This window comes from Protomyctophum bolini (assembly GCF_963924005.1).
Source record: "Protomyctophum bolini genome assembly, chromosome: 7".
In the NCBI taxonomy this organism is placed as follows: Eukaryota; Metazoa; Chordata; class Actinopteri; order Myctophiformes; family Myctophidae; genus Protomyctophum; species Protomyctophum bolini.
In genome coordinates, this window is record NC_137868.1 from 43,236,711 (window position 1) to 43,256,752 (window position 20,042).

Genomic DNA, 20,042 nt, shown 5'->3' on the forward strand with positions numbered 1-20,042 from the left:
AGTCAGCTGGTTCAGGGACACATCGACCAATCGCTGGCCTGGGGGACCACCTCTACTGTATGAGCTTGTAGGTCTGCTATTTTGAAAAATCGTGAAAATGTGGCGCAAATCTTTGAATATATATTCGTTCAGCGCGAACGTTTTCAACTCAAAGGGTTGGTCCCTGGAACAACACATGTTCAGATGGGGGGAGTCGGCGGCCAATTACATATAGTTCTGGGGGTCCTTGACATGAAATAGCTTGAGAACCACTGACATAGAAACATAGGGGTTTTCAGAAAACCGTCATGATCTAGAAGACATTTTAGTAGAATCGAGCTCAGGTCTAAATAGCTTAAAAGAAAACAGACAATATGAGTTGCTAATCAACATGGCAAGGAACAAATACAATTAACTCAGAACTCACAGAGCTGCATTCTACAGGTCACGTTAACCTCCTAATATCACACAGGTGCATTGTATAGGACTCGTTAACCCCCACTATGGCGGCTCTTACAACGACGAAGACCACCCCGCGCGCCCGAGCCCGCCCCTCTCTCACCAGCACAGAGTGACGGAGGCCACGGCCACCCAGGTGACGCAGCAGATGCCGCGGCCCTTCCGGCCTCCTCCGTAGCCGCCGTGGCCCGCGCTGGCGTCCTCGTCCTCGTCCTCCTCCTCGGAGCCCGCGTCGCTGCGGTCGGCGCCGGCGCGGCGGTGGCAGCAGCAGTAGTGGATGAGGAAGGAGAGCACCACCAGCAGACACAGCACCAGGGCAATGGCCGACAGGCTGGACAGCACCAGCAACGTCTGGGGAGGGAGGAAGAGGAGGAGAGAGAGTGAGTGTCACGGATGTAGACAGAGTCGAACCCAAGTGCAGAGTAACAAACAAACACGAATAGAAGTTAAAGGTTTTATGACATTCATTTTTATTTATTTTTCATTTTTCGTTTTTCTTTTAGGTTTTATATATGACCTCAATTACACCCCCAAAATCCTGAACTTTGAACATTCAGTGGATTTTCTGTGGTCTGGAGTTTTCTTTGGGGTTTTGGAAGCCTTTTGAGCTACAATGAAAACAGGCAAACAGTGAAAACAGTGACATCTGCTGGCAAATCCCATTGACATATATGGGATATGCAGGCTCTTACCATTATCACAAACTGCCGGCAAATCAGAGCACCTGTTTGAGCCAGAAAACCCCAGACCACAGAAAGTCTACTGAATGTTAAAAGTTCAGGTTTTTTGGGTGCAATTGAGATTAGAAAACCTTAAACAAATAAGAACAATTCCAAAACTTTTTTTTAATGTCACAATCCCTTTAAGTAATAAGGGAAGAATAAGGCAGATCTTACACGGAGTAGTATAGGCAGGAATCAGGCAATTGCAAAATGACAAAGTATAGTCAAAACAGGAATCCACAGACAAGCAACCGTGACATCAAACTATGAACTGACAATGAGAGTTTGTTGAAGAGTCCGGTTTTATAGGAGCAGGTTGATTGGCAAAGTGTTCACAGGTGGGCTGACGAGGGAGTTGAAGACAGGTGTGTAAATGGGACTGCAGTGTGGTGGAAATGAATGTGGGAGTGGGCCATGGTGGAGTCACGTGACTGAGGGGGGAGAGAGAATGTGACAGAGAGAGATGCTTGTTGCATGTGGGAGACATGTTGGTGCCACCGCTCAAGAGACGGGATATTTACTGTACATGGTCAGAACAATAATAATAACGCAGAGAGACATATAGCCTTAAAAGATGATTAAAAATTTGGAACACCCTTCCCAAAAACATTCCGATACCATTGTATCCTTTAAATCTCTTCTCGAAACGTATTTGTTCAGAAAACCCCCCCTGCCCCGTTGAATGTTTGTTCACTGAACTCTTGTCTGTATTTTTTATCCATTACATTGTTGTCGTTTTTTATATTGCATCTTTAAATATGCTTTCTATACTGTTGGCCAGCTGGCTGTAAGTTGCTGATTTGCATCTATTTAATTGTGTTCGATTTTCCTGCTTTTTTTTGGTGAATTTGTTTTACAGCACTTTGTGACTTTGTCCAGAAAAGTGCTATATATAAATAAAGTTATTATTATATATTATATATATTATTATTAGTGTATACAGTACTTTATTAAAAGGTATAAAGCATGTCATCTCATCTGTCCAGTATCTATACTACCGTCTACCCTCTGCTTCATCGAGGAGGGAATGTTAATGCTGCTTTTATCATGGTCCACCATGTCAACAAACACCATTGAAATGCACTTTACCCCGCAACACACGCGCACGCACGTGCCACGCACGCACGCACGCACGCACCGTCTACTACAGCTTTATATCCCCGCAATCCATCTGCCGGGTCTGTCGCCCTCCACTCCACTGCACTCCACTCCACTCCTCCACCTTAAAGCCCGGGTTTAATACTTTAGCTATATACGCGACAGACAGTGCACCAAAAAAATAGCAGATCTACAAGCCCCTGCGCCGCGTCGTGGATCTTGCAGATCGGCTATTCCTTTCCGCACACGACGACACTCCATGCGCGCCGCAAGCGACCAGGGGTTATATCCTCCTCTCTCTCTCTCTCTCTCTCTCTCCCTCTCTCTCTCTCTCCCCCTCTCTCTCTCTCTCTCCCTCCACAACCCCCCCACACCACCCACCCCCCCCCCTCCCCCCTCTCTTTCTTTCCATCCGAGCCACTGGATCTCTATTAATAATCTGTGACCTAGTTAAATACATTCACTGCAACTCTCTCTCTCTCTCTCTCTCTCTCTCTCTCTCGCTACCCTTCACATTCCCTCTATACTTCCTCTTTCCCTATTCCACCCCCTCCTCTTTTTCTCCTCATTCTCTCTGCCTTGGCCCTGCATTTCACCCATCTCTCTCTCTCTCTCTCTCTCTCTCTCTCTCTCTCTCTCTCTCTCTCTCTCTCGTTGTGTGTGTGTGTGTGTGTGTCATGGCTTGCTGGAACATCGCTATACACCCCCAAAGGCCTGTTGGGGAAGAAGCGATTATAACCACTTTTGCGCAGCGGAAATAGCCGATCTACAAGCTAGCTTTTGGCAGAAGTGTCGCAATGCGACACGTCGGGAAGCTTGTATAGATCGGATATTCTCCCAATAATATTTGAGCTTTATTTTATTCCCCCCCCCCCGCCCCCCAGCTGTTAATGACATGCCTAAAAAAAGGATTTGAACGCGGTTAAACTTCACAGTTTCTAACAAGAACAATCTTTTTTTTTTCTTTTTTTGGAGCGAGGTTTCAAGGTTTCAGGATGAACCGATGCACGGAGAAATCGTGCGGGTTCAATGACAGAATATAGCAGCACTCACGGAACAGTCCTTAACCCATTTTGACCTGGGAACGATTCTACAAATGTCTTCTAAATCAAGGACGGTTTTCTGAAGAACCTCATGTTTCTATGTGTCAGTCGTTCTCAAACAAAAATATCTAATATGTAATTGGACGCCGTCGCCGACCCCCCCCCCCCCCGTCTGAAAATACGTTGTTCCAGGAACTCCCTCAGAAGCAAAGATTTGAGTTAAAAACTTTGGCTCTGAAAGAATATATATTCAAAGATTTGTGCCACATTTTCACGATTTTTCAAAAATAGCAGACCTATAAGAGCTCGTAGCGCTATGAGCTTGTAGATCTGCTATTTTCCAATAGCTAAATTATGACATAATGCTTAAAACACCAAAAGGGGTTCCCCGCCCAGAATGGATTAAGGCACTTTAATTCCTATAAATTGGCATGACGGTCGGTACGCCGCAGTGCACACAAAACAACAGCATCATCGCCTTTTATTTATACTCGGAAATACAGTTCGAGGGCAAAGCTCTCATTTTCAACACACAGGCTTATTTATCATAGCCCTCATTTCTCAACACGAGAAAACGTGAACATATCACACCTATTTTAGCTATATAGTCTTCACTGGCTCCCTGTGAGCTATACGGAATTGATTTTAAGATTGTATTGATTACTTTTAAAGCTCTCTACAACATGGTCTATAGCTCCCATTTATACAACAGATTTGCTGCAACCCCCATGACCCTGTGAAGTGTTTTTCCAAATATTGTTTTTAATTGTTTTATTGACCTGTCATTTTCTTCATGTTTTATTGTCTCTGATGTTTTGACGCTTTGTTGTTTTGATGGTTTTTTTTATGATTTACCGTTTTTATAACCTGTCTGTAAAGCACTATATGTTTGGAAAGGTGCTCAGCTATACATTCATTCATTCATCGCCGCTGTACGAAACACGTTTGGTCCGCAGTGTACATACCGTGCCAACTTAGAGATAATAGTTATAGATATAGATAAAGTAGTTATAGTTATAGATAAAGAGTGCCTCAAACAAACCTCTCAAGCCCTATAGCGGGCGTTCGCTCTATACTTTCTACAGATTTTTCAGAACTTCCAAACAATGGAAATTGTATAGGAGCCAATATGTCTGTCTCCGCATATAATGAGCTGAATCGTATAAGTGGGTGCCTTGCTGACTAAAGTCCTATATAACCACACCGAAGGGTCAAACTCCTTGGGTCCAAACGGTTGCAAGGAGTCAACGCTATAAAACCGTCTCTCGACCCTTTTGGTGTGGTTTTGGGGCCATTGAACTCCGCATGCGTTGAATCACTAGGGAGGGACGGCGCGCGTCGACGACGTGCAACAGGACATATCACACCGCAGGGACAACGCCTGACACCAGATTCTGCAAAATGTCGTCTAGAATCTAAATCATGACAGTTTTCTGAAAGACCTATGTTTCTATGTCAAGAACCCCCAGAATGTATTATGTATTATATCATATTATGTATTTGGCCGCTGGACCAAAGATATGAGTTAACCCATTTTGGGCTGAGGTCGATTACAAAAAAGGCTTCTGAAAAAACCTATGTTTCTATGTCAGTGGTGCTCAACCGTTTTCATGTTAAGGACCGCCAGAAATTTCTGTATTGGGCCACTGGCTCCCATCTCAAAATTCGTTGTTCCAGAGACCCCCCCCCCCAGAAGCAAAGATTTTAGTTAAAGACTTTCGCACAATCTTTCAAAAATAGCAGACCTACAAGCTCGCTATGAGCTTGTAGATCTGCTATTTTTCCAATAGCTAAAGCAGGGGTGGGCAACTTTGACGATGTCGAGGGCCAATATATTTACACACTCACTCCACAGAGGGGCCACTGTAGCAAAAATAGCCGATCTACAAGCTCAAAATGCGTCATGGTGCGTTTTGAGCTTGTAGATCAGCTATTTTTGCCATGTTTGAATTGAAAACCTGAATAATTCTTTGCTATTTTTTAATTGGAATCCTGAAAAGTAACCTTTTTCATTGAATTTCAAATGCATTTAGTTACAGTTATGTTAACTTTATAAACTGTTAACATAACTACACTGGACATAAAAAGACAATGTAATTTTAATATAGTCATTAAGTACTAGTCATTTAATACTAGTCATTAAGTACTAGTCATTTAATACTAGTCATTAAGTACTAGTCATTTAATACTAGTCATTAAGTACTAGTCATTTAATATAGTCATTAAGTACTAGTCATTTAATACTAGTCATTAAGTACTAGTCATTTAATACTAGTCATTAAGTACTAGTCATTTAATACTAGTCATTAAGTACTAGTCATTTAATACTAGTCATTAAGTACTAGTCATTTAATACTAGTCATTAAGTACTAGTCATTTAATACTAGTCATTAAGTACTAGTCATTTAATACTAGTCATGAAGTAATGAATGGGTGTTTGGAATTGTATAACAGCTGAAATCAATACTATATCAGTATTCTGATATTAACATGCGGGCCGCAATAACCCATTTTGGCTCATAGCGTGCCACAGAGTGGCGCGCTACGAGCTTGTATAGGTCTGCTATTTTTGAAGAATCGTGAAAAGTGACATGAAAGGGTTTGAGAACGACTGACATAGAAAAACAGCTTTTTCAAGAAAACAGTCAAAATGGGTTAAGTGAAGGTGGGGGCCGCATGTGGCCCCCGGGCCGCCAGTTGCCCACCCCTGCTGCTAAAGTACAACATAATGCTTGAAACACCAAAAGGGGGTCCAGTTCTGAACGAGTCAACCCTAAACCCTAACACGCTGCTGCAAAACATTTGTCGGGATTATTGGGACGTGTGAATAATGTGCCGTCAGAACATAATTGGCCTACATTGGATTTCCCTGACAGGTCCTATATACCATTACTCTGATGACCAGCTGAATTATCCTAACGATGCTGCTACGACAGAGCTTCCCCCCCCTCGCCCGTTTGTATTGGCCTAATTATTTGCAGCTGCGAGCCCAGATATAGCTCCAAGAAGAATGCCTCCGAGAACAACATCTGCAATAGATCCACCACCAGTTTTATGTCTATACGCGCATCTGTTGTTGCCCAATTGTCTTTTAACGTCGGTCGTGGCTGTGGCTTATTAACCGTTAGTGACATTCGGGGCTGCCTCGTTTAGTCATGCAAACTTGACTGCATTGGGGTATATACCTTCTGCACATTCTTAATACACGAGGTAAAATGCGAACACTAGAGTACTCCAAAATAGTTTCAGAATTACCTGGTTCTCTATAATAACAGAATACCGGTGCTCAACGGAACTGTCCGTAAGCACTTTACAGTGTATATAGTTATTACATGGCTTGGTTGAATGCTTGATTCCGATTGGTCAATGGCTTAATTCAGCGGTGAGTTATCTCATCGTAATGACCGCTCCGCTGTATAACAGACCTCTCTGCCAATAATTAAACTCCCCGTCGGTGAATTATCTCCCGACAATGACCGGCCTATAGCCAGATATTATCCCTTACACACACTGCACTGAAGGCGATTCAGGGCCGTGTTCAGTGTCTCGCTCAAGGTCAACACTTCAATGCGATGGCAGGAGGGGCTCGGGATCGAAACCGGGTACCTTCCCGAGCCAGCTGCACCTGATGACATGGTGTAGATTAACAATGGTTCCCAAGGTGGGGTCCGGGGGCCCCCTAGGGGTCCTTGAGAGAGTTCCAGGGGGTCCCCAGCTAAATGATAGTTTGGAACCAACCCTTATGGGTCTGTAACTCTGAGAGAGTGAGAGTGTACAAATGGAACATTTGGTTCCATTTAGAGTTAAATTAACATTGATTGGAGGGTTAAAATGGGGGGGGTCCCAGAGATAGAAATGCCATTCAATGGGGGCCCCGTAGACTAATGCATGTCAAACTGAGGGTCCTTGAAATTGAACGGGTTGAGCCGTAAAAAAAATCTTCTCTTATGGGGGGGTCCCTGGCATATCTTTTCAAACGGGGGTCCGCAGGCTGATTAGTGTCAATTCGGGGGTCCTTGACCTGAAAAGGTTTAGGAACCACATGGTGTATAGAACCAGAATATGAACCGCTTCATAATGTCTGTTGCTGATCGACCGAGCCGAAGGTCGTTTCGCCAAATCACGTGTCAGCATAGAGCAATAAAAACACTCTGGGACTCGTGACGGGACAGGAGGTTACCTGCCCGCTGACCGCTGTGCGTGCGTGCGTGCGTGCGAGCGTGCAGGTGCGGTGATTGGGCTGTCTCTTTTTTTTTTTACCTGCTGGTACTCCCAGCTGTCCGGGACGAAGAAGTTGTCCCTCATTTGCATGGTGAGGTCGAGCCGGGGCAGAGCGTGGCACAGCTTCACCCACACCGAGGGGGCATAGCTAGGCACCGCCGCCAGGGACGCCATGTTCTATACCACCCCTCCTCCACCACCGCCCTGCGTGGAAGGAAGGAGAGAGAGAGAGAGATTGATTGAGAATTCCTTGTTCCAGAACCCCCCCCCCCCCCAGAAGCAAGGATTTTAGTTAAAAACATTCGCTCTGGAAGAATATATGTTCAAAGATTTTGCTCCACATTTTCACAAATTTTCAAAAATAGCAGACCTATACAAGCTCGTGCCGCGCTACGAGCTTGTAGATCTGCTATTTTTCGATAGCTAAAGTACAACAGACCTTTATTTATTCTCGAAAAGAGCATTGAGGTTCCCCCCTCGTTTGCAATGCTGACGAGATCACATATACAGTATATAAGAATAATTTAAGACGGATATAATTAAAAAAACACAAATTAAATCTACACGTAAGGCATATTAGAGACAGTGAAACAAAACACAAGTTAAAAACAGTTACATATTGAGGTATAGGGAGGTTTAGAAGCAGGCTATTAAATTGTCCATATGATATTGGGGTACCAATTTTCAGTGTTTGTTGTAGAGTGTGGGAGTGGAGAGAGGAGAGAGAGAGAGAGAGAGAGAGAGGGGGGAGAGGCATAGCAAGGAAACCAGCTGTTAGGACTGTCAAGGCCTGCATGAATGAATGCATGGATTTGTATCTTGAACCATTACATTGCTGCATCTCAACTTGTACTGTAGCGTGTTGTCAGTTTTATTCTGGTCTTCCCAGCACGTTCCCTGTTACACTTATAGCTGTTACAGGATGCTTGTAGTACAGTATGGCTATATGTTCAGACTGGCAGCCCCAGAGGAAGAACATCGTTGGTCCATCCAGACTTTGGATGGATGGGCCAAACGGGTCAGATTGGGCGTAGATATAGGTCAGATTAAAAGAAAAAATGTTTTTTAAAAAGCACAAAAGCACGCGAGTGGGAAACCGATTTTTGCAAATCAGAGTTTAAACACCTTTCTAAAGATGGTCTCAGTCACTCTGGACATTCAAACATTGAAGCCTGATTTACACTATACAGTATAAGTCAAGCATTATATCTCTTATATCATTGCATCGTTCAAATAGAATTGAATAAATACTTTAACCCATTCTGCATGTGCGGGAACCACCTTTTGGTGTTTTAAGCATTGTGTTATGCAGCTTTAGCTGTTGACAAATAGCAGCTCTACAAGCTGCAGCTACGAGCTTGTAGATGTACTATTTTGGGGAAATGTGGCGCAAATCTTTGAATATTATATTCTTTCAGAGCGAACGTTTTTAACTCAAATCTTTGCTTCTGGGAGGTATCTGGAACAACATATTTTCAGATGGGGGTCGGTGGCCAATTACATATACTTTTTGGGGTCCTTGACATGAAATATTGAGCACTAAGTACTAAATGTACTTTCCACCCCTGGAAGCTCATAGTACAGTTACAGTATACTTCCACTTGTATAAGCAGCTCTGGATGAGTCCGTCAAGCACCTGAGAATGTGAAGTCCGATTGATACTATACCAGTATTTCCTTTTCCTCCCAGAGTAAACTATATGTTCAGGTTACAGTATACATTACAAATATGCTTATTTACAGTGAGCGCTGCAGCAACAGTACAGCGATATGTACATTTGTATACGTACGGCGGTAGAGAGGAGGATGTACAATGTATAAAATGTCTCCCTCAGCCCCCATGGCGCGCTCTCTCTCTACACAGAGGTCAGAGAGGAGTCTCTGCTATACAGTAACCTGCAGGGCCAAAGGCAACCCCACCTCCACCCCCACCAGGCCTGCATTCCCCTCCAACCCCCACCCCACCCTGCTACTATACACACACCCAGGGACGAAAACAGCAGATCTACAAGCTCACAACGCGTCGCAGCGCGACGCGTTGAGAGCTTGTAGATCGGCTATTTTCCGGGATGCAACCCAGCACTCTTTATCTACTGGAGATGCGGTGTACGTCTGTACGACATTGGATTTCTAAACAAATGTGTTTGACGTGACTTGTAGTAAGTCTGCTATTTTTGACTAGCCAACGTGAAAATCTAAAAACGACAGTGACACAGATGCTTTTCCTGGTTTTAATGCAGCAACTTTCCCCCTGGGCGCGCTGTATAAATATAGCACCCGCCGCTACTAATAGACAACAGACAAACAGTGAAGATAAAACTAAACCTAAAAAAAACAAACTAGTGGGAACTAAATGAATTAATGAAGCACATTTGCGCACCTGCTCTGTAGAGGTATATGATGATGATATATTTGTATGTGTTCTGTATTTAACTGCTGCTGCAGTGAACCGCCTTCCCGTGGAGGTGGGTTAACTTATCTCTTGTTTTATAAAGTAAAACATTTAAAATAATCAGTAGACAAACACACCTCAGGCACAGAAGGAGGGTTCAATTCAATTCAATTCAATGGGCTTTATTGGCATGAGAAAACATAGGTTTGCATTGCCAAAGCAAAAAGGGTTCGCCGAGTTCTGGTGTTTTTGAGTGGTGCAACCACTCCTACAACCAGCAATGTCCGTGTAACTGTTTACCTGTGTACCTGTATGAGCACGAGTATGTGACTTATTTATACCAGTAGGGGGCGCCAGAAACAGAGAGAGGGGTAGTGCTGTGTCTCTAATGAGAGAGAGAGAGAGAGGGGGGGGGGGGGGGGGGGGGGGGGGAATTGCACCACTCAGTTCACACGTGTGTGATTTTTTTTCTTCACGCAGATTAGCTCGGAGATAAAAGGGACTTTGCAGAATCTAGATCTGTGAACCTGAACTGTAGATCTATGTCTATGTGGGCAACATCAACCCCAGAGAGTAAATGTAAATAAAGAGTTTCGTTAGAAATTGACGCTTTACCACCTATACTTTTATCGTCTCCCAGGGCCCCAAACTTTCCCTCTATATACCAGGGGTTTTCAACAGGTGGTCCACGGAAGTATTGCACGTGGTCCCTGACCAATTAATTTAGTAATGTGGGATTTGTTTATCTTTTCTTTCCACTAGTTGAGCGGTCAAGGAGGTCAAGAAATTCAAGAGAAGTAGAAAACTTTCGCACACCCCAGAAATCAGGCGTATGTATGCACAGGTGCGTATAGGCCAGTGGACATCAATAAAAGCAATAAGGTACACACCCGCACACTGTGTATCTGCTCGGCACATGAGTATTGTCTTATTTAATGAAGCAACATTTCGGTCCTTCCGGGCCTTTCCCCTATGCCTGAGGAATGGCCCGGAAGGACCGAAACGTTGCTTCATTAAATAAGACAATACTCATGTGCCGAGCAGATATAGGCTGCACAGTATGCGGGTGTATACCTTATTGCTTTCAAAGAAATCCAACAGAAAAAGGGAGTCAGAATCTCAAGAGGGGGACATTATTAGTAGTCAAACCATTGGTTGAGAAACAGTGGGATGCATACACATGGGATGCATAGCAAGTGATCTTATTCATACATATCCCCACCCAACACGACAGTGGTCCCCAGGTTGATTTTAAGTCAGGGTGGTGGTCCCTCGTTCACAGTCACTTGAAAACCCCTGATCTATACTACACCCAAGTAAGTAAGTAAGTAAGTAAGTACAATGTATTTATAAAGCACCTTTCAAAACAAAGTTACAAGATGCTCGGACAACAATATAAAACAATCCAGTTAAAACAAGGCACACAAGAGCAATAAGTTAACACGACAAGCAGTAAAAGCCAACACACGCATTGACTTGCCCAAATAGGTCCGATGAAACGTTCATAAGACAAAATGCTTATGAAAGTTCTTAAAACCGTCAACAAACTCGGTCCCCCTTATAGTAGACGAGTCTGGCCGCAGGTATGGCCGGATGAGGCCGTCGTTGTCAAAGAGGACCTGAGAGATCTCACAGTCGGCTTTGCGTGCAGCATAAGTCTGACATATAAAGTGGTGCAAGGGTCCGCACTCCGCAACGTAGTGAATATACTAATACAATTTGTGTCTGCAGACGTGCCAAGCCAAGGGCGAGAGCAACACGGGCTGCACTCAATATACAATTAAGACCTTCCAGACGACTGAAGCAGGGACGTGCAGACTGCAGAGAGTGTTCGAGGGGCAAGGGGCTGAAATCCCGTTAAGAGGGCACTTTTGGGCGAAAATAGCGAAAACAGCAGATCTACAAGCTAGTTGAGAGCTTGTAGATCAGCTATTTTCGGGGCGCAACCCAGCGCTCTTTAGCTGGTGGAGATGCGGTGTGTAACGACATGGATTTCTAAACACATTTGTTCAACGCAAAATACTACTGTGTTCACGTTGGCATGGAAAGGAGTGGCATTTGCATTGCTTTCGCCATGTACTGCAGTAAAGGCTGCGTTCGTGGGCTGGACAGGGCAGTTGTTTTACAGACGGGTAAAAAGGGCAGGGGCTGAAGCCCCCTTTGATGTCTAGTATGTGTGCACGTCGGCCATTGTGAGAAGATCTTAGTCATGTCATGTTAACTCTATACCCCGTGTCATTTATTTCTCTGCAGTCCTGTTATTCTCGGAAGACTATATATAATAATAAGATCAAGATGCATTTCTTCAGGGATTTAATTCCGTTCTCCGTGTATATCCCATCGTGTAACAAGCCCGCCAACGCATATCTCTATTTATTTTCTATACTATTGAGGTCCTCTATTGTCACACAATATAATACAGCGGATAACGAGGGATCTCCTCCTCTCTCCACCTTCCCTCAAACGGAGCATCCATTTTTTCTGCTCTAGCACACGTGCAGTCAGTGGCGTTCCTGTGTGCGCATTAAACCATTCTGCGCGGGAACCCCTTTTGGTGTTAGCATTACGTTATGCCTTAGCTATTGAAAAATAGCAGATCTACAAGCTCATAGCGCGCCACCGAGTGGCGCGCTACGAGCTTGTAGGTCTGCTATTTTTGAAAAATCGTGAAAATGTGGCGCAAAATTTGGAACGCCGGTATATATTTTTTCAGAGCGAACGTTTTTAAATCAAATCTTTGCTTCTGGGAGGTGGTCCCTGAAACAACACATTTTCAGATGGGGGTCAGCGGCCAATTTCATATATTTTTGGGGGTCCTTGACATGAAATATTGAGAACCACTGATATAGAAACATGAGGTTTTTCATTTAAAAAAAGACATTTTAAAAATGTCAACGTCAGGCCTAAATGGGTTAAGAAGAACATATGCAGCCGCAAAATCTGGGATGCAGGCGGGCGTCCCCGCGGACATGTGCTGGGGACAACATGATGAGGGCATGCACGGCACGCGGACGGCACAAGTATTATACATTTATGCCGTTTCCCCTGCACTTTCAGCTCGGTCTCTGTCAGTAAAGGAAAGACAATCATTTCTCGAAGACAAATGAAGTCACCTTTACCACATGTATACCCCCTCCTTCCGCAGTGAATTATGAGAAACATATAGACTTCCTCTTGACAACCCTTTGCACTGCAGCCTGTATGGAATATTATCACCATACAGAGACAGAGAACATGCACTGCTGCTGTACCAAAAGAAAAAAAACATCATCAATCTCCTATTGAACCCAGGGAAGTGTATTCTATAATAGGAGGAAACTGGATTATATAATGGGACTTAGAAGGAAGCTTCACAGCGGGACGGACAGAGGGTAGATTGTGTATTCAAATGTCTCCTAAATGTGATAAAACAGGCGATCTGCAAGCACTCAAGGTTTCATATCGTTGACGCGTAGTGAGCTTGTAGATCTATGTATTTTTTTTTCTTCCTGCAAGCGACACCACCGATGGAACCTAAATTTGAACATTAGCAACTTGAGCTTTGCCAAAAGCTCCCAAAGCCAAACAACAGAAAGGAGGGTGTGTATTTGAGGGGGGGGGGGATTTGGGGGGGGGGGGGGGAACGCACCCAGGGTGCCGGCCCGGTTCCGTCGAGCCACCCCGTGTCCGAAACGGTTGAGAAATGACAGAGTTAAGGTCTCCACACACCGGGCGCGAATTCGGATTTTTTAGTGGCGTTTCTCCATCGGTTTTCCGAAAAACGCGGCCGGTGTGCAACCACCAGTTAATACGTGTGTGTGTGTGTGTGTGTGTGTGTGTGTGTGTGTGTGTGTGTGTGTGTGTTTGTGTGTGCGTTAGGTTGCGCACAGGTTGTGAAAAACAACCATGCTGTTTTCGTGCTCAGACCCAGCCACCCACACACAGCTCCGTAAGGGAGTGGTTGCACCACTCAAAAAAACAAAACAGGGGAGCAAATACATTTAGGCCACACACACACACACACACACACACACCCTTATTACAAATTAATGACACAGTGTCCAGGGTGGGTGGGTGGGTGGGGGGTCGTCGTGTAGATTAAGAGAATATCAGCGCTCTTCTGTCAGAAGACAGAAGGGGTTTGAAGACGGCTTAAAAGAAAAGATGAACCATTGGCCGCAAACGCCACTGGAGCTCAATGGTGCCGATGGCGCGCTGCTGGGACACAATGGTACGTTTCACTCCGACGGGGGGCGGGGTTCAATACATTCACATTTACTAGTGGCCGTCTTGGGTTTTATGGGTTTGCCGAGTGCAGCTGCCGTTTAGTTCAATAACGACGTTATGTATTCCACAGGCCCCGTTTGGACTGCAGAAGTACACATCAGTCATGAACCACAGTCACACAGAGAGATATACAAACGCTTGCGTTTATATATCATCTGGAGTACTGTACTGTACTGTACTGTACTGTACTGTACTGTACTGTACTGTACTGTACTGTACTGTACTGTACTGTACTGTACTGTACTGTACTGTACTGTACGTTACGTCGAACAGTTGTGCAACACCTCAAAGTGCAGCTTGGATTTTTTTTAAGCTATAGAATCATCCCTTCACTGGCTGGCTTCCAGTCCGGTTTAGAAATGGCTTACTCAATATTTTACTGCCAACATTTACGGGTACTTTGAGGTGTAGCTCTAGCGACATCTTTGACCTCCTGCCATCCTGCCAAAACGTATTTATTTAAAAAGGCATTTAAGCCTCGGGACAAAGCCAACAGCCGAGTTGACAAATCGTGCCAATAAACACATTTATTTTGGGGCCCGAAATGAATAATTAGAAAGACGACGCTCTATTTGAAAAGCATTTTTATACCTCTATCTATCTATAATATCTAATTTCTGAAACTGTTTCGTCCGTTTTCTTTCTTTTGGGGGCATTTTTACAGTGTGGCTCTGCAGGAGCCGTATATAAGAGTGCGTGTCTGTTCTGACGGTCTGTGTGTTTGCAGGGCAGAGAGAGGGTCGGTCTGTGTGTCTGTTCTGACGGTCTGTGTGTTTGCAGCGCAGAGAGAGGGTCGGTCTGTGTGTCTGTTCTGACGGTCTGTGTGTTTGCAGGGCAGAGAGAGGGTCGGTCTGTGTGTGTGTCTGTTCTGACGGTCTGTGTGTTCGCACAACTTCGCAGGGCAGAGAGAGAGGGTCGGTCTGTGTGTGTGTCTGTTCTGACGGTCTGTGTGTCCGCAGGGCAGAGAGAGAGGGGAGACATGTAAGACACACAACGCCGACAACGATGGGAGTAGGATTCAAACCCGCCTCCCTGCATGTGTGGTTCGTTCACCAATTGGTTGAACCAAAAGGCAAAAAGAAATACCCTCCTGTTTCTCTTTCTGTTGTTTAAGCACTTTGTGACTTGCGTTTTGACAGGTACCGCTGTGTATAGACATATTATTATTACTACTACCTCTATCCCTTTGATTCGACAAACGCATACAACTCAAGCAATTACATTTGTAGGGGCCAGACTGCTTCCCTCGTTCCCATTTGGGGCAGTCCCTGGCACCGGAGCGAGTTAACAAGTCGCTCACGTGCCAGACAGTCCGTCTCCCTGAAGCCCATTACAGTAGCTGTTCACCTTATTAATGGTTCCAGCGGACCCAACTCTCACACATCAAATCAACAGCAGCACTCCATTTCGCCCCCCAATTAAAATGCACGCTATGCATATATTGGTTCTTCACACACACACACACACACACACACACACACACACACACACACACACACTGCAAGCGCAATGTTAGCCAAGTGGGAACAATCAAACCAGACAGGTCTATATACGCACGTACACTGCCACTGCCACTGCTAAATACGACAAAATTAAAAGTATGTATACAGTGCGCTTATAAAACCAGGTCTCTGGGGTAAAGTATATAGGGTTTTATAAGAGCACATACTTTTATTTTGTTGCGCCAACGTTTTGGACAGACTGCTTAGTCTGTTCTGAAACGGTGATTTCTCTCTCTGTGTCCACAATAGACTTGCATCGGCAGCTACGAGTGTGCAAACTGTGCATGTGGCTATACGCTTTTATAATTTAGTGTTTAACCTGTTGACGGGCACCTGTGTGCTGTGCAACTTTGGGCACCGTGAAATGACCATTTCAGCCATTATTACCATTTCAGCGAATCCTTACAAGGCCATCAATTGAACGTTTGAAAGTCATGACATGGTCCCACGCCAGTAGTATCCCTCAACTGTAAGTCGGGCTATTTCAATATACAGTATCTAGGCTCTATTTAACACTGAAGGAATGTTTCCTTGCCTTTTTCATAGCAGCCATATCATCATTGACAGATATCATGTAATGTTAGAGGTGTTACCAGGTCAAACAGAGTCGGGGTGCTGCTACACATGTTGGCTCACTGGGAAGGCTATGCCACACTATTATGGAACAGACCACCGCACTAGTGACGACGAGGCCATAAAGGTCATTATCCTGTCAATACTGATTTTAGACACGACCACATTTGGGTTTTTTTCCTATGATTATCTATAGATTCCGAATATGATGGTCGAGTATTTTCTGGCGGATTTTCGTGAAATGTAGGTACAAAGGTTGGTGAAAAAATCGTTCTCTGCCGATGATATATAACGATTGATATATATAATGCAGTCAACTTAAGACCGGAGCCCGATTTTACAAATGTCTTCTAAACAAAATTATATGCATTTGGTTGTGAACCCCCATCTAAAAAGAAGCAGGGGGGGGGGGGGTCCCCAGATGACAGAAAAGGACTTTTTAAAATCTTTTTAATACCTCGAAAATAGAAGAAAGAAAGACCATTACTGCATTAAAAGTAATCCACAAACTACTATATAATTATATAAAGAACTGGTCAAATATTAGGCTATAGTATTTTCACAATATTTATCTGTGTGACTGAGTCAAACTGTAAAAGTGTAATATAGCAAACACAAAATAATAACACATAAATAATGTATAATAAATAAATAAATAATAACTCCTACAATTCTTCTCCTATACAAAAGTTTGGGGTTAAAATTATATTATTCTCAGGCCTGAAAAGATTGAGAACCACTGGACTGATGATCTGTTTGGCATTATGTGCAGAAGAAAATCTACTTTTTTCTTTTTTTGGTACAATGCCTCTCTTTCCCTCCGAGGGTTTTGATGAATTGAACAATGTGGACCCTGTTGTAAACAAGTGTAAGGCTTAATTGGGTCGTCCACTCACAGTTAACAGTCTCTGTATTGAGTTTGTGCTTAAAATGTACTGCAATTCTACAAACTGTTAATAAATATTTCAATCAATCAATCAATCTCCCCTTTTTTGCTTGCGACATCTAATAGAGGATAGTATGAGCTCTCGTCCATACCTTATTATGTACAGTACAATAGGCAGTATATGCAACTGTAACAAAACATGATAATCTATATGTATACAGTATGAACGTCTTAGTGAAGAAAAGTCCCAATACAACAAGAGAATGCCAATCTAATCTATCCTCATTTATTGTAGCCTCGGAAATCCAGACGTTTTTTTTTAATTTCCAGGGAGAAACGTTAATGTAAGATGGCTCGCGACATTGTCTTTGAAAAGTACTATATCATTAATGTTAAAAGTATAGTGGTCGTGATAACAACAAAGTCAGAAATGCAGCCATACTGTAGCTCATATCGTACATTTGATACGGCGGTGGCGTTACACTAGCAGTCAATCATTAATGGGGCAACGACGTAACTGTGGGCAGTGGTTCCCAAACCTTTCAGCCCGTGACCCAAAACAGAAATTGTGCCCCGGGACACAAACTAGTGAAAATAGCAGATCTACAAGCTCACAACGTTGGCTCACGTTGTGAGCTATTTTCACTACTTCTTAAATATTTGCTCTAATTTATGGTATTTCTCAGATTTTCTTTTCTCCATTTTTCTTCATGACATTACTGAAAAAGCATTGGATTTTTGTTATTAATCCATGAAAGGTTTTGCTTTTTCGGGAATGTTTTGAGCGGTGGAACATGCGCAGCTTTGACCGTCTGTCTGTCTGTCCGCCCGCAGCACAACACTATTATTGACCCCTGCAGGGGACTGGTCAAGTGCTCACGGGGTCACTCACATGCACAGGAAGGGTCAAGTGCTTACGTCAACAACTGCTCCACTCCAAGGCACACACACACACACACACACACACACACACACGTTTAACAATAAAAGTATCTAGTTCTTTTCAAAATAAAAATGAATAATGCATACCGGTACATAATAATACTAATAATAAATATTTATTATAATAACAATAATAATTTTACATTGTATTTCCCCCGTTGCACCCACCCAGAGGTCAACAATTCCAGTACAAAGTCTATAGTGCTTCATTGGGTCGTCCGCTCACAGTTAACAGTTTTTTTGTATCGAGTTGTGCTTGAAATGTACACTGTAATTCTGCAAACCGTTAACAAATACTTCAAATCAATCGATCAATAACAACGTGTCCACGACCAACAAATGGGTGTCCCGTGACCCACTGTTTGATGAAACATTGTATTGGGGGGTGGGGGGTGGGGGGGGGGGGTGCAGTGGCTCAGCAGTTGTCACAGAGGTTGGGAGGGGGGGGGGGGGTGGGTGGGGGATACGAGTTGACGTTGATGTCTCATGGCAGCTTGTTTATCGTGGCTCTTTATGGCATTGCATAACCGACGACGGCAAACAAATGTGATTCTGCAAGGTCACGTGACCGGGGGGAGGGAGGAGGTTAGAAAGAAACAGGAGAGATACAAGAAGAGGAGGAGGAGGAGGAGGAGGAGGAGGAGGAGGAAGATGAGGAGGAGGAAGAAGAGGGAGGCTGGGATGATGAGGAGAAACCACAGGAGTGTCTAAAGTATAAAAGCCCAACCCAACCACATCAGCCACTGAGGAGAAACAAAGAGAAAGAGTCTCACCGGGCTCCTCTCAGACAGCCCCTTAACCCATTTTGACCTGGGAACGACTCTGCAAAATGTCTTCTTTAAATCCTGACTGTTTTCTATATATGTCAGTCGTTCTCAAAACACTTTCATGTCACTTTCTTTTCACGATTCTTCACAAATAGCAGACCTATTGCACAAGCTCGTAGCGCGGCACTCGGTGCCGCGCTATACGAGCTTGTAGATCTGCTATTTTCTTTCAATAGCTAAAGCATTACATAATGCCATAACACCAAAAGGGGGTTCCAGCCCAGAATGGGGTTGGGAAGCAAATGAATGAATGGACAACAACAGTTATGAGAGAGTCCATAATGTCTGAATGCACAGAACAGAACACAGAACGAGGCCATTTTGTAAAGGAGAGGCAGCTAATCGGACAGAACAGAAGAATTAAGAAAGAAGAAGACGCATCTCTTCCGGCGGGGGCCGACTGTAAAAATCCCCTTTAGCACGGGGTGGGGTGGGGGTGGGGGGGAGGGAGGGCTCTCTTTCATCTCCCTTCATTGACATTGCACTGTTGCAACTGCATGTAACAATAATCGCCATGAACAGTGGCGTGCACAGGCATTTTTAGAGGGGGGCAGGTGCTCAAGTGGAAAAAAAAGGGCACATTGTGCAGCGCGTGGAACCGGCCCGGTTGCCTTAATTAATAGTGTGAGATGTATTGATTTTATGGGGCATAAATAATATATTAGAAGCTTTTTTTTTTAAATCAAGAATTGATCAATGTCACCGTGGTCCACATGCTGTGTACAGTGTACAAAATAAAGGGCACATTTTGTCCAGAGGGAAAAGGGGCAGGGCGTGCTCTAGCACCCCCTAGTGTCTATCTGTGCACGCCACTGCGGCCATGATGAATGAATCAGAGCGTGTGAAGGATCATGTTGTAGTCCTTCACGTGACGCATGCATGTTATACACTATCGCCGCAGACCGACGACTCGTAAAAATCTGCTGTGTTTGACATCGGAGGGCCCCAGATAATCATTTAACAGCCACTTAACGAGGGTCTCTCGTTAATGACCGATGCAATTTACGAGACAGTTTTGCAGCACCAGAGAGTAAAACGCAAACCACCCGCGGTAGGTATATCTGCACATTAACACCCATTAACCAGAGTGATGTGGATCATATAATAATCCATTACATGTTAATATATACGTT

At 44.1% G+C, this 20,042-nt stretch overlaps 1 protein-coding gene across 4 annotated transcripts in view; it reads right to left on the bottom strand.

The window, feature by feature from the left end:
- Positions 1-20,042, bottom strand: part of ttyh1 (tweety family member 1) — a 56,772-nt gene that overhangs the window by 34,551 nt on the left and 2,179 nt on the right. For all 4 annotated transcript variants that reach the window (XM_080767505.1, XM_080767506.1, XM_080767504.1 and 1 more), the window contains 2 exons: positions 7,562-7,726; positions 542-789 (listed from right to left, as the gene is read on the bottom strand). In XM_080767505.1, the coding sequence (XP_080623631.1) occupies positions 542-789; positions 7,562-7,696 (383 nt within the window). In that variant the 5' untranslated portion in view covers positions 7,697-7,726. The remainder of the gene's footprint in view (positions 1-541; positions 790-7,561; positions 7,727-20,042) is intronic.